General features: G+C 40.1%; 1 protein-coding gene across 1 annotated transcript in view; it reads right to left on the minus strand.

The window, feature by feature from the left end:
- LOC135505891 (estrogen-related receptor gamma-like) overlaps positions 1-16,292 on the minus strand; it is a 34,163-nt gene that overhangs the window by 15,329 nt on the left and 2,542 nt on the right. Inside the window, exons 2-4 of the mRNA XM_064925100.1 lie at positions 3,404-3,649; positions 3,153-3,310; positions 2,422-2,538 (exon numbers count right to left, since the gene is read on the minus strand). Of these exons, the coding sequence (XP_064781172.1) occupies positions 2,422-2,538; positions 3,153-3,310; positions 3,404-3,649 (521 nt within the window). The remainder of the gene's footprint in view (positions 1-2,421; positions 2,539-3,152; positions 3,311-3,403; positions 3,650-16,292) is intronic.

Here is a 16,292-nt window from a genome sequence, read left to right on the forward strand (position 1 = left end):
CCTGGGAGAGACCTGACACATAGCCATCTACATGTACTGTATGTGTAGTAGAAAAGTCACTGACAGGGGACTATCTTAAGCTGCCTCGGATAATGGTCTGATGTCATGCCCTTACTTATTATTCTACTGCAAGCTCGTTAGTCAGGCACTGGTTCATGAAAGGATGTCAAAAGCTCTTATTCTTTAAAGAGATAAACAAACTAAAGAATGGAGCTATTTTGGGGTATATAATAAGTCCTTACCGATATAATTAGAAATCTACTCATTCTATTTCAACAGTGTTCCAAAAAGTATATTAAGTCTTCCATGTGATTAGTGCTATGTGATATGATTAGCTGCCATATCCTCGTCGACACACAAGGAAAAACCTGATAGATGCACACTGCTCAGGGGAGACTATGCAGAAAGCCATTTTTCTGATTCAACCACATGAGGTAAGACCAGTATTCCAAGTAGTGGGTCAATTACAATGTTTGTTAGTCCACAGCCCTACTGAATTGTGAAACGGAACACTCATTCTGTGCTCATATCAAATTTTATTCTAGACCAAGGGTCTCTGTCCATTAGCTGTGTGTTGTGCTGACATGGACCTCTCTCTCAGTTAAAAGTCACACCACCCTGTCTCTACCTTTACTGCAGCCCCCCAGAGGAAGAGAGGTGTTACCAGGCACGATGAGGCACGTTGTGAGAACCACTACCAGGGGGGTTACGACGGGAGTTACGAGGAGCGGTTCACATTTCATGGAGGTCCAGAAACCCCACAAGGCATCTGGTGGAATTTACGAGGGGGGGGGGTGAATTGCTATAGGAGCCAGAGCTGGGTGCTGGAGATGCCCTTCCCCTATTAAAAATAAGCTAATTAAAAAAGGAGATACACGCACGAGCTGACGCCCGCCCGCCCGCACACACACACGCACACACACACACACAAGGGGTGACTATAGACAGATGCTTGATCTTCTCACCCTGGTTGAGGGGATGATTAAATCAAAGCTGATGAGCTGAAGGGGGAGGGAGCAGGTAGCAGTAAACTCTTTCCTTCTCTCTCTCCCCCTCTCCCTCTTCTCTCTCTCTCCTTTTGATAAACAGGTGTCGGTTGCTCACACACAGCCTTCAATAAGTGGTTCATACAGTGAAGCTTTGCCTTTTTGGGTCTCTTCTATATTTGGCCAACAATATGTCACCGGCAGCCACACACTCCAGTCCTGACCACAAGACCATGAGACCGCTGCCCCAGACACGCACTATAAAACTCTCCAGTGTCTCTAGGGGCTGTAGATGTAGAATGTAAGATATGTCTGTTGTTTCTAGATCATCTATTTCTATTCTGCGCATGTGTGAGTAGTGTGACACATTGGAAAAGAGACTGTATGTCTGAGAGAAAGAGGATAGAGACATGTTCACACACACATACTCTGGCAGATAGCCATTTTCTATTTCGGAGGTACCGTAGCCAGTAGCATCCTATAAAGATACTGGGCATTGTTCTGCTAACACCATACATGAATACTGACCAGTGAGCAGTAATGCTAGCAGGCACTAAGGGGCTGGACCTGTTAAACAGGCAAAGGGATTACATTTCCCTCTGAAGTTAAGACAACAGGTCTCCATATGTTGGCAAATCTATTTGTGTAGAGGGAGTCTGGATCCACAAAGACATTCTAGATCTGGATTTGTAGTTCTTCATTGAATTAAAACACTGTGATAGTACTGAACCGATAAAGATCCACTGGGATACAGAAACATTATGAACACCTTCTCTTCCCATGACATAGATTCCAGGTTAAAAATATGATCCCTTATTTATGTTGATTGTTAAAACCCACTTCAATCAGTGTGGATGAAAGGGAGGAGACAGGATAAAGAAGGATTTTCAAGTCTTGAGACAATTGAGACATGGATTGTGTACACTGAGTATATCAAACATTAGGAACACCTTCCTAATATTGAGTTTCACCCCCTCCCCCACTTTGCCCTCAGAACAGCCTCAATTTGTCAGGGCATGGACTATACAAGGTGCTAAAAGCATTCCACAGGGATGCTGGCCCAAGCTGACTCCAATGCTTCCCACAGTTGTGTCAAGTTGGCTGGATGTTCTTTAGGTGGTGGAACATTCTTGACACACACGGGAAAGTGTTGAGAGTGAAAAACCCAGCACCGTTGCAGTTCTTTATACACTAGATGCACCTGGCACCTACTCCCATACCCCGTTCAAAGGCACTTAAGTCTTTTGTCTTGCCCATTCACCCTCTGAATGGCACACACACACAATCCATGTCTCAATTTTCTCAAGGCTTAACATGTTTTCTTTAACCTAATTGAAGTGGAATTAAGAAGGTTTTCTACTCTCAGTTTATTTTTAAAGGTACATAGAGGAGTACATTTATTTGGCTTTGACGCGTAGAGAAGTTCCTTCCTCACCTTCTCTCATCATTCCCACGTTGAGACACTTCATGAAGCGACAGGCCTGGCACGACTTCCTCCTCCGCTTGGTGATCTCACACTCACTGGTGGCCGGGCAGCTGTACTCGATGTTACCTGTGGGTGGGAAAGAAAGGAGAGGGGGATAGATAGAGAGAAATATAGAGAAAACAAGTAAAGACCGAGAAGAGAGAGGGAGAGATGGCGAGACAAAAAATCCAGTCAAGAAAGGGGACAATTTTGTCTGTCACTTCTTAAACCTTTCATTAAACCACTTCAAAACAAAACAAGATGCTGAAAAGACACAGGAAACTCCAATGAGGAAAACTATGAATATTTCCTGGAAGTCAGCTAATCTGCAGCACTCTGAGCTGCCACATCCTATTAAAATCAGGACGCATCTGATCACCTGATCTAATATAAAAAATGTTATCTGACAGACATCCAGGTATGAACTTTGAGCCTGGGTATGTCCATTTGCATGCGGGGAGGCTTACGGAGCCTAAACTAAACGAGGGCCATGACCCTGGAACAGGCACAGTCACAGACAATCACGTTAAAACACCCACACAACATGCTGCAAACATATGGATGAGAGACACATACAAACACACACTGTAAGGAAACCTGTAAGCTTGCTTCCTTAGAGTGTCCATCTATACTGTAACACACGTGGGCACTTCAGGTGAACTCTTAACCCCGTTGTTTATGTGAATTATTGTGTGTCTTACCCTGGATGGTCCTCTTGAAGAAAGCCTTGCAGGCCTCACAGGAGGCCACTCCGTAGTGGTACCCTGACCCCACATCTCCACACACCAGACACAGCCTCTTAGCCACAGAATCCAGCAAGAACTCACACTTCACCTGGCCATCCTCACCACCAAACCGCCTGGCGGAAGAGAGAAAGAGAGAGAGAGAAAGGGGTTAGACACACATACTGTATTGTACATTCACCCAAGCATAAACCCCTTCACACACGCACCTGTTGGCTGTTCCATTGTTCCCCATGCCCGCTGTGTGTCCGTAGAGCCCTGGTGAGTCCAAGCCGTTGGTGTGGTTGTGACTCTTGCCCAGAAGACCAAAGCTGGAGTTGGTGTCTGAGGAGGAGCCCTCAGGGCTGGGTTGAGATGGGCTGTCCCCCTGGAAGCTGGGGCTGGGGCTGGAGGGCTCGCACTTTATGGGGGGACGGGAGGTGTCCAAGCCCCTCACCGACATCCTGCCCAGGATACTGACAGGAGGGGGGGGGTGCATAGGATTAATTTATGGTAACATCACATAACATAACGGGTGGTACACTGGCTTGGATGTGTGTATGATGTCCTTTCTGTCTAGATCTATCGGTCAGTTAGAAAACTTGACATCTATGCAGACCTACACAAATACACCCACCCATGCATACCCATACAACCTCATACCTGTTCTGACCACGTACACACTGATAACCGTCTTCCAGCACCGATGTTTCACCAAAACCTCCTTTATCCCCTATCCCTTTCAAAAAGAAAAAGGGTAGGAACCATCTTCCCCTTTCTCCATTCTCTGTCACTCTCTGCCTCCTACCCCTATCCCCCTCTCCTGATCCGCTTATCTATCCATCCATCTCCACGCTCACCCACCCAGCCGTTTGCAGTTTCCCACATATGCAAAGCTGAGGTCTATTAGACCAACTTGTTATGACAACAGGAGATTGCGTAGGCAAACATATGGAAATCAAAACAAAGATTCTGGCTCAGAGGTTTATTCTCACAGATCTCTTGGTGAAGGTATGATGTAGTAGATATTACTCATTGTGTTCAGTTACCAGAAGCCAAGTCCTTTTATCAGAATTCCAGCTCTGTCAAGTTTAGAGTTGTAGAGGTATTCATTTTGGGAATGTAATGTGTTTCTATGCTAGTGCTGTATGTTAATGGCATTGTTCAAACTGTAAGCCATGTGTTTTCACATTCTACTGTATGGATTTGTGTTCATCCCCCTACATTCATGCATGCTAATGCACAGATGAGCCTGCCCATGTGAGAGATAAGAGCAGAATAGACACTAATGTTGTTATGTGGTTCAGGAACACGTATAATTATTGTAGACTAACTGGTACCTACAGTGCACGTGAAAGTATTCCAAAATGTATGGTGTTTACATGCACACGTAAATGCTGTGCTGACCCCTGTGGCCGTAGGTTAGCACACACACTATCGTGTGTTGCCATACCCACTCTTAGAGCCACTGAACACGCCGATTGGCGATTGTGTTTTTCTGTTGCTCATTAGAAAAACAAGATTTCAGTCTTGGAAGTGTATTTCCTGACCGATTCTGCATTTGGTTATGGATGTTTGCCCCCCATGAGAGTAGACAGGGGAAGCCTATTCCACTCCCTGAATAATGTCCCACAGTGGAGGTGTCCTAATACCCATAAAACCTTGCGGTCAATTTTTTTCTCCACCATTCCTTTTTCACATTGTGAATTTTTTAAACACTGAAAATAAGGGCTTTCTTTCGTGTATGCTTACCCTGGCGTGACATGGTGACTTTTATCAATATATTTGGCTCTATTTACTCTCAAATTCTAAAATGCTAATTAGCATCAAAGTAGGCATTAGATAGTTAATCCAGAGATTCTTACCTTTGCCTCGATTCGGCAGTCTCATTCAGATCATAATGACATTTGTAGTTCTTTATGATAGCCACATTAGGAGCTAATTAGCATTTTATTTGGGGTGGGGGGGGGATACAGGCGAATATATTGATAAAAGTCACCTTGTCTGAAAGAGATGGACAGTTATCAAAATGTCACACCAGGGTAAACCTATACAAAACACAGCCCTTATTTTAAGTTTTTCCGAAATCCACTTTGGGAAAAATGATTGGAACCATTTCCTTGTTTGACCACTAGGTTTTATGACTCATACTGTGGTACTATATGAATCTAAGATGACTCAAGAATTCTGTAATACATTTGGATGTTTTTGCCGAGGATGTTTTAGGTGAGCAATTTTACATCTAACTAAGGTATTTGGTGCAGTATTCCTTAAAAAAAGACATTTGCGACGTGTTGTCTCCTATAAACAAAGTCAGAGGTGCTGGACAGGTCTGCCTCACTGTCTATGCTACTGGATAGTGAGCAATCACTGCAGCTGTTCACCCCATATTAGTGGGCAATGGACATTGTCAAATCAAAACCCAACCTTCATTTATTAGTTTATTCCGTTTTAGATGAGACAGACTTCATTACCAAAATTATCCTATTTATACTTTGTAGTCCTTTTTGACACTAGAATAAATGTTTCTGACTCAAATCGATGTCACATAGGCCATTTTCAAAGGGATTTGTTGCTTTTCAAAGGAAGTGGCTCTTTAAAATCACTCACACACTCCCTGTCTGTGTGGTGGAACCCAAGCTCTGTTCCTGCTATGTAAATCCACACGGTAATGACCACCACTCATTTGGTAGGCAAACTATCTGGCTGCCCTAAACATCACTAGAATCAACCATGACCACGCTCTATCGCCCCTTGAAATCCACAGAGAGAGTGATATTGAAAGAAAAAGAGATATTGAAAGAACGAGAGAGAGAGAGAGAGACCTCTGTCATTCAAACTTTAACCTTATTCTACTTCAGCTCTAAATTGGATTAACTAATATATTGTTGCCTCCAAAGTGGTCCAACAAAGCTGGCAGAGTACAATGGACTGTGAAGAGACCAGTTTGTTCTCTCATCAGCTTATCATCACACAGGTAGATATTTCTGTGTCAGCTTCCCATAGACCTGAATTAAGGCATTCTCAAATTATTTGGTGGCCATAGATTTTTCTTTCAAAAGGCCCGATTCAGACGGAATAAGAAATGTACGCCTTTCCTACACATGCCTTTCCATTGCACTTCTCAGTAGTTGGAATTCCGACTTACCTTATGAAGGTGCTTAACTGGCTTTGCAGGCATGGTTCCCTTGCGCGCGCTGAATACATTTAGTTTTCATTCAATAGGGTTTTAGTCAATTTCATCTAAAGCCATCCCTTTAAATTTGTTGTACCTTTGAATTTTCTCACTAGAATATATGGAGAGAATGGTTCAGAATATTAGGAATCAATGAAAGAAAGCCATATAAAAAAACACACATTTATCTCCTTTTTAAGCACCAATTGGTAGATTTAAAAATACTTAGATCTTGTATATTTTTTAGGGTAAGGAAAGTATTTATAAATAGGAAAGTATTTATGAATAAATAAAAAATTGTTTGGAGAACCTTTACGCACAAATTATAGTGGTGAATCAAAGTGGTTTGACTCATCCTGTAAATTTCCATATTCAATTGTTACATCCATTAAATATTGGAAGGTGAAAAAAAGTCTACATGTCCCAAATTATTGCACAACTTTTGCCTAATATGATCTACTAATGCTAGCGACCCCCAGGAACAACTGCACGGACATGACATAGGTAAGAAAGGTAAATGGAATGGAACAACGCAAAATGTAAGCTACGAAATGAAGGAAATGAACAATAAAGGGACACTTATAAATGCATGTGGCTATTACTGATGGTGGCTCCCGATAGTGGCAAATATTAACATGATAGAAAAGCCAGGGCATATATAATTATAACATTTGAATGTGTTCAGCCCTACAGAAGCCTATAGCTTGGGTCTCCTAACCACTCTTATAGAAATGGTAGATTATCAGATACTCAACAAGAAGGTCTGATTTGATTATTACTGAAAGAGGATCCATGTGGTAAATATAAAGATCCAGTCCATTTAAAAAATTGTCAGCCTCTTACACTTCAGTGTGGTGATGCAAAATGCATAGCGCATAGAACTAAAAAGGTATTGTCAGATATTATTAATCCTAATCAGACAGGTTTTTTACATGGATGATGCATTGGAGATAATATAAGACAAGTTCTGGAAAAAATAGAACACTATGAAAAATCTGTGAAACCAGGCCTGGTACTCATAGCTGATTTTGAAAAGGCTTTTGATAAAGTATGCATGGAATTTCTTTATAAATGCCTAGAATCTTTCAATTTTGGAGAATCTCTTATAAAATGGGTTAAAGTTATGTATAGTAACCCTAGGTGTAAAATAGTAAATAATGTCTACTTCTCAGAAACTATTAAACCGTCAAGAGGAGTAAAACAAGGTTGTCCACTATCGGCATATATATTTATTATGGCCATTGAAATGTTAGCTATTAAAATCAGATCCAACAACAATATTAAGGGGTTAGAAATGCAGGGCTTAAAAACAAAGGTGTCATTGTACGCTGGTGATTCACATTTTATTTTAAATCCACAATTTGGATCCCTCCACAGCTTCATAGAGGATCTAGATACTTTTTCTAACCTCTCTGGATTACAAACAAATTATGATAAGTGATATTACGTATTGGATCACAAAAAAATACAATTTACATTACTGTGTAGTTTACCAATAAAATTGTCTGGTGGTGATGTGGACATACTCGGTATACATATTCCGAAATAAAAAAAATCTCATGACAATAAATGTTTATAAGAAAGTTAGCAAAAACAGATAAGATTTATATAATGAATATAAATTTGAAGGGCAGAAATGATTAAATATTAAAGCATTAGACCTCTCACGAAAGGTGTCAGCCATACAAAATGTATACTCTAGTAGATTAGTAAGAATGTCTCATCACATGTTCAAGAATGGCCTTTTCCCCTTTATTCAGATTACAACCTCTCACTTTCGTTTATATGAAAATGAAATAATCTCCAAATTATCGCTATTTTTAAAACAAGCCATAGAAAGTTGGTTGCAATTTCAGATTTATCCACCAGAAAAGACGAAACAAATAATACAACACATATTGTGGTTAAACTGAAATAAACTAATTGATTAAAAAAATATATAATCTTTGTCAATTCTATCATAAATAGGACTGGTGGAATTATGTCACACATGCAGCTAACAAAATTATATGGACATGTCTCTGGAATCCAGAATTAAAACCAACAAATTGAGGCATTACCGCACAAATGGAAGAGGCAAGTGGAAAGGGATGAAAGTAAGGAAATTGTCTCTTGGCCCTGCATTAAAAATACCAAATTAGTTAATGAAAATTGTAATAACTAAAATGTAAAAAAAAAAAAATCATTTAATGACCCAAAATGGACCGCTGTGCCATATAGATTGTAAAAAAGTTGGGAAGAGATTTGCGATGTACCAATTCCATGGTACATGATTTATGAACTGAAAAAAAACGACGCCGGATTCAAAACTAATAATTCTTTCTTTCAGCCAATAGAACGTTAAATATATGGGGGAATACAACCATCTCAGCTCCGCAGATTTTTCTGCGAAGAGACAGAATCATTAGATCACTTGCTTTGGTACTGTCCATGTGTAGCTTGTTTTTGGACACAGGTCCAGGCATGGCAACATTTACCTGGAGCTAACTCTGCAGATAGACTACTGGGTGATTTGAAATGTAATTTTCAATCGATCAATAATATAATAACACTTTTAGCATAAATGTTTCTTTAATTTACCATCTGTAGAAACTATGAGAATAGAAAGGTTCAGAACTTTTGTGAAACAATCCAATATGGATGGTGTTGAGAGACAGATGTGAAGGATTGAGTGGAGCTGAAGCGTGGGACTAATAACACCAAGATATCTAATGTAAAATATACTGTGTCCGTAAAATGTATATAGTTTCAGAACTTTTGTGAAACAGCACAGTTAAAAATATATGGCAAATAGAAATCAAACTGGATGGTCTTCAGAAATAGATGAGAGAGGTTGAGGGTAGCAGAAGGATAGGAATAAAAACAAACAAAATATAACTATTTAAGCAATAAGGCACGGGGGGGTGGTATATAGCCAATATACCACGGCTAATGGCTGTTCTTAGGCAGGACGCAACGCTGCAATATTACATTTAGGTAGGTATTCAGACCCTTTACTCAGTACTTTGTTGAAGCACCTTTGGCAGCGATTACAGCCTCAAGTCTTCTTGGGTAAGATGCTACAAGCTTGGCACATCTGTATTTGGAGAGTTTCTCCAATTCTTCTCTGCAGATCCTCTCAAGCTCTGTCAAGTTAGGTGGGGAGCGTCGAAGCGCAAATATTTTCAGGTCTCTCCAGAGATGTTCGATTGCGTTCATGTCCGGGCCACTCAAGGACGTTCAGAAACTTGTCCTGAAGCCACTTCTGCGTAGTCTTGGCTGTCTGCTTAGGATCGTTGTCCTGTTGAAAGGTCAACCTTTGCCCCAATCTGAGGTCCTGTGCGCTTTGGAGCAGGTTTTAATTAAGGATCTTTCTGTACTTTTCTCCGTTCATCTTTCCCTCAATCTTGAGTAGTCTCCCAGTCCCTGCCACTGAAAAACATCCCCACAGCATGATGCTGCCACCGCCATGCTTCACCGTAGGGATGGTGCCAGGTTTCCTCCAGACGTGACGCTTTGCATTCAGGTCATAGAGTTCAATCTTGGTTTCATCCGACCAGAGAATCTTGTTTCTCATGATTTTAGAGTCTTTAAGGTGCCTTTTGCCATGAGCCTTTTACTGAGGAGCGGCTTCCGTCTGGCCACTTTACCATAAACACCTGATTAGTGGTGTGCTGCGGAGATGGTTGTCCTTCTGAAAGGTTCTCCCATCTCCACAGAGGAACTATGCAGCTCTGGCAAAGTGACCATTAGGTTCTTGGTCACCTCCCTGACCAAGGCCCTTCTCCCCCGATTTCTCAGTTTGGCCGGGCAGACAGCTCTGGATCAATGGAAACAGGATGCACCCGAGCTCAATTTCAAGTCTCATAACATAAGGCCTGAATACTTATGTAAATAAGGTATTTCAGTGTATATTTTTGATCAAATTTGCAAAACATTTGATAAACCTGTTTTTGCTTTGTCATTATGGGGTATTGTGTGGAGATTGATGAGGAAAACATTTGATTTAATCCATTTTAAAACAAGTATTTTTTTTAAAGATGGAAAAGGGGAAAGGGTCTGAATACTTTCCAAATGCACTATGCATATACACTACCGTTCAAACGTTTGGGGTCAATTGTCCTAGTTTTGTCCTAGAAATGTCCTAGTTTTCCAAGAAAACATACATAAAATTAGTTGCAAAATTAATAGGAAATACAGTCAAGATGTTGACAAGGTTATAAAAAAATGATTTTTAATTGAAATAATTGTGTCCTTCAAACTTAGCTTTAGTCAAAGAATCATTCATTTGCAGCAATTACAGCCTTGAAGGCCTTTGGCATTCTAATTGTCAATTTGTTGAGGTATTCTGAAGAGATTTTACCCCATGCTTCCTGAAGCACCTCCCACACATTGGATTGGCTTGAAGGGCACTTCTTAAGTACCATACGGTCAAGCTGCTCCCACAACAGCTCAATAGTGACTGTGCTGGCCACTCCATTATAGACATAATACCAGCTGACTGCTTCTTCCCTAAATAGTTATTGCATAGTTTGGAGCTGTGCTTTGGGTCATTGTCCTATTGTAGGAGGAAATTGGCTACAATTAAGCACCGCCCACAGGGTATGACATGGCGTTGCAAAATAGAGTGACAGCCTTCCTTCTTCAAAGCTATGAATCAAATAGGTGAAGACTTTACCACTACGTTATTTTGGTGGTTGACAATAAATAAAAATGTGGATTGGATTAATGACATCTTTTCTAATCAACAGGGATTCGTGAATGATACTGAGGATGCAGTAAAGGGGTTCTCTGACCAATTATCCGCCACCTCCCTCATGACCTGGTAAAATAGACTGACTCTCGATATGTTAATTGGCAGAAAAGGGCAGGGTATGTGGAATGATTGGAGTTCATTGCTGTATGTTTATTTTTTGATAACACAGCTCCAGACGGATCAGTGACCAAGGCCCTGGCTGGTTTAACTTCTTATGGCTGCAGTATTGAGTAGCTTGGATGAGAGGTGCCCATAGTAAACGGCCTGCTCCTCAGTCATAGTTGCTAATATTTGCATATTATTATTAGTACTGGATAGAAAACACTCTGAAGTTTCTAACACTGTTTGAATTATATCTGTGAGTATAACATCACTCATATTGCAGGCTAAACCTGAAGAATTCCTCTTCCTGTTTAGATTTTTTCTGGGGTGGCAGATTTTCAACCAAGCTCTCATTGAAATTACAGCAAGATATGGATGAGTTTTCACTTCCTACGCCTTCCACTAGATGTCAACAGTCAATAGAACTTTGTCTGATGACTAATGTGAAGGGGGGGGGTCGAATGAGACAGGAAATAGTCACCACTGCAACGAGTTGATCATGCTTTCACCATGCGCGTTCACATGGGAAAGACCTGCGTTCCACCGCTCGTCTGAAGTCATTCTAATTCTCCGATTGGAACGTTATTCAAGATGTATGTAAACATTCTAAAGATTGATTCAGTACATCGTTTGACATGTTTCTACTGACTGTTACAGAACTTTTGGACATTGTCACGTTATAGTGGACGCGCTTTGTGACTGAAATTGTTTACCAAACACGCTAAACAAAGTAGCTATTTGGACATAAATAACAGACATTTTCAAAAAAAATCAAGCATTTATTGTGGACCTGGGATTCCTAGGACTGCATTCTGATGAAGTTCATCAAAGGTAAGGAAACATTTATCATGTATTTTCTGGTTTCTGTTGATGCCAACATGCCAGCTAATTTGGCTATTGTTCTGAGCTCCGTCTTAGATTATTGCATGGGTTGCTTTTTCCGTAATGTTTAAAAAACAATCTGACACTGCGGTTGCATTAAGGAGAGGTATATCTATAATTCCATGTGTATAACTTGTATTATCATTTAAATTTATGATGAGTATTTCTGTTGAAACGATGTGGCTATGCAAAATCACTTGATGTTTTTGGAACTAGAGAATGTAATGCGCCAATGTAAACTCAGATTTTTTTATATAAATATGAACTTTATCAAACAAAATATGCATGTATTGTGTAACATGAAGTCCTATGAATGTCATCTGATGAAGATAAAATTAATCACTAACCTTGAATTCTCTATTTCTGCTTTTTGTGACTGCTATATTTAGCTGGAAAATGGCTGTGCTTATTGTAGTTTGTGGAGACCTAACATAATTGTTTGTAGTGCTTTCGCTGAAAAGCCTATTTGAAATCGGACACATTGGTGGGATTAACAACAAGATTACCTTTAAAATGATATAAGACACATGTATGTTTTAGGAATTGTAATTATGAGATTTCTGTGGTTTGAATTTGGTGCCCTCTATTTTCACTGGTAGTTGTCATATTGATCCCGGTAGTGGGATTGCAGCCATAACAAGTTAACCACATCAGCTCACGAATTAGCAGAGAACTCTGGGGTGGATAAGACTAACAAATTGTTTTGACAGTGTGTTTGAGAAATGGAAAAATGTCATAATCACTGTGTTGTGGGCAACTTTCACCTGTATGAGTGTTTTGGTTCTGTGTGGATGTTATTTGATTCCGTGTATGAGAGGTTTGATCACCAGGACTCTGGAGAGGTCAATGACGCAACAGATGGTGAGGTAAGGACCGATTCCGAGCATCAGTGGGATGACGAATACAGGCCTCCAGGCCTAGGAGATGGCGCCGTTTCGTTTAACGGATATAGGCCTATAACAGTCATTGATGAATATCGAATGCACATACAAGTATTGGTTTGGATTATCCTTGTATACAATTGATGTATCAGGGTGTATTATTTAGTTAAGGGTGGATTGTTGGTGGAATTTATACGTTTAAATTAATGAACAGAATGTTCCACCCTGAAACTATATAATTGTATGTAATTGATTAGAATCAATGAAATACATTAGAATCATCCACTTATTATTGATGTGTGTAGTCTGTCAGTAAAATTATAATAAATTGTGTGTAGTTTTAGCCAGAATTAGTGTATCTGTACAATATGTCTCTATAGTATCTTAAACACAGACTGTCTGAGCAAGATTTGGTGCAGGCCACTGAGAGATTTGGAAAGGGCAGTGAGTGCTTCTCACGGTCCCTAATCTTTGTCGGCTGGGTATTGATACAGTATGTGCGTAGGATACCTACTGTTTGTGTGCAAATGTATGTGCATATGAATTCTGTTTGTGCGCAAATGTATGTGCGTAAGGAGCTAGTATAAAATTATTTTTTTGTACAATGAACTTGCGCGCCCGTGAATAAACATTTTGACTATTTTAGCTCAGCCTCTGTCTGTTACATTCAACCAGTATCCTACAAATTATGGGTTGCAGACTGAGTCGTATAATTGATTTGGTTATGAACATTGAGAACATAATTCTTGTGACAAGATCCCTTTTGCCCTGTACAAATCTCCCACTTTGCCCCCACCAAAGCACCCCCAGACTGTCACATTGCCTCCACCATGCTTGACAGATGACGTCAAGCACTCCTCCAGAATCTTTTTTTTTGCGTCTCACGAAAGTTCTTCTTTGTGATACGAATACTTCAGATTCGTCTGTCCACAACACGTTTTTCCAATCTTCCTCTATCCACTGTCTGTGTTCTTTTGCCCACATGAATCTTTTATTTGTATTGGCCAATCTGGAATGTGGCTTTTTCTTTGCAACTCTGCCTAGAAGGCCAGCATCGCGGAGTTGCCTCTTCACTGTTGATGTTGAGACTGGTGTTTTGCGTGTACTATTTTATGAAGCTGCCAGTTGAGGACTTGTGAGGCGTCTGTTTCTCAAACTAGACACTCTAATGTACTTGTCCTCTTGCGCAGTTGTGCACCGGGGCCTCCCACTCCTCTTTCTATTCTGGTAAGAGACAGTTTGCACTGTTCTGTGAAGGGGAGTAGTACATAGCGTTGTGCGAGATCTTGAATTCTTGGCAATTTCTCACATGGAATAGCCTTAATTTCTCAGAACAAGAATAGACTCACGAGTTTCAGAAGAAAGGTCTTTGTTTCTTGCCATTTTCAGCCTGTAATCGAACCCACAAATGCTGATGCTCCAGATACTCAACTAGTCTAAAGAAGGCCAGATTAGCCTTTTTTAAATGATAAACTTGGTTTAGCTAACACAATGTGCCATTGGAAGACAGGAGTTATGATTGCTGATAATGGGCCTCTATTGGCCTATGTAGATATTCTATAAAAGAATCAGCCGTTTCATCTATGTTATTTCATAGTTTTGATGTCTTCACTCTTATTCTACAATGTAGAAAATAGTAAAAATAAAGAAAAACCATTGAATGAGTAGGTGTCCAAACGTTTGACTGGTACTAATATATATATATATATATTACACACACACACACACACAGTTGAAGTTGGAAGTTTACATACACTTAGGTTGGAGTCATTAAACTTGTTTTTCAACCACTCCACAAATTTATTTTTAACAAACTATAGTTTTGGCAGGTCAGTTAGGACATCCACTTGCTAAAAGTCAGGAATTGTGAAAAACTGAGTTGAAATGTATTTGGCTCAGGTGTGTGTAAACTTCCGACTTCAACTGTATGTGTGAGATATATATTTACAAAAATATATATTGGGGATTGGAAATGATGCAGACAATTACATTGATGGAAGCTACAATCTGCAATATTTTAAAGCTGATCTACCCTCTAATTTTAGTTTTACAAAATATATAAATATAACTTCAAAGGGCTCCTTTACTAGGGTACCAATGCATGTTCGTCCACTAACAGCATATTTCCAGCCTCCAAACAGTGGTGAATGGAAAGAGACATAATTTACACAAAACGTGTAGTCCTAATGACATTTGGCAATTGTTATTAGGCTATAATTTATGCGTCCACTGTTTTTCGTGCGTCTTCGTATCGGCCACCCATCTCTGCCTTGGCAAAATGTCAGTGTTCTTGTCTAACCACATCGCATTTTGGTGCGTAGGCGATACCCCCGTTTTCAAGTCCATTCACATATTTTTCATGCCTCTGACATGCGGTAATGATAAATTATAGTATAATAACTAACAGTTTTCTTGACATTTTGTTTTAATCATTGTGTTTTATGTTTTACTTTCACCCCTGGTTTGCTTCAATATGACTGGTTTCACATTCGTCTCCAGGGATCGTGAAGAAAAATAATCTAAAACAATTGCTATGTGAATTTACATTCCCCTGCTCCAAACGGATTACTCATTTTCCCAGCTCTTGTCAATAGCGTTTATCAATGCATACATTACAGTGCAAGGAGAATGGTATTATTTCTATCGGAAAAAGGAGATGCTTTTTCCACATGGGAACCGGCAGGTTCGCTCGACCTTATTCATGGTTTCCTCGCGCTTAAAAGGTGGTGGAATAATTATGGAATTAAATCAAGGTCAGAATACGGCTTTATCTGTCGACACACCTCAGCCACACCTCCATATCTGTGATCTCCACCGCAAATTAATAGCGGGTGAATATGCTATTCTCATGCTTAAGTATGCACAGAGAGAAAAGTGCATAAAAAAGGGAATTACGTTCCATTTACTCGCAATTAACTCGGGTCGGAATTTCTCCATAATGCATTAGCATTACAGTGGAATGGTAAAACATGGTGTGGTATCTAAACCTGACAGATATATAATCTATAGCTCTTCAAAACGGCTAATCAAAGCCCTGTTAGCACAGTTCCCATAGACTCTGGGTGTAAATCACAGACTCGGAGGAACATTATAAAGCAACAGGCTGTGTGTGAGTGTGAGTGTGTTCGTATCCAAAACAACTAATTGCACCTTGGAAACAAAGAGCAAAATGCAGCGTGAAACGACTGACGGTCAGACAGAAAGATGGGAGCAGACAGATAGAGAGAAAGTGAAAAACAGAAAGGGAGAGAAAGAAAGGGCTCAATCGCTGGGCCATTAACCCGGGGTGTGTAGAAAGAAATGAAAACGCAACGAGAGGAGGCAACACTCACTCTCAAATGAGC

The sequence above is a fragment of the Oncorhynchus masou genome, chromosome 19 (assembly GCF_036934945.1).
Source record: "Oncorhynchus masou masou isolate Uvic2021 chromosome 19, UVic_Omas_1.1, whole genome shotgun sequence".
Taxonomy (NCBI): Eukaryota; Metazoa; Chordata; class Actinopteri; order Salmoniformes; family Salmonidae; genus Oncorhynchus; species Oncorhynchus masou.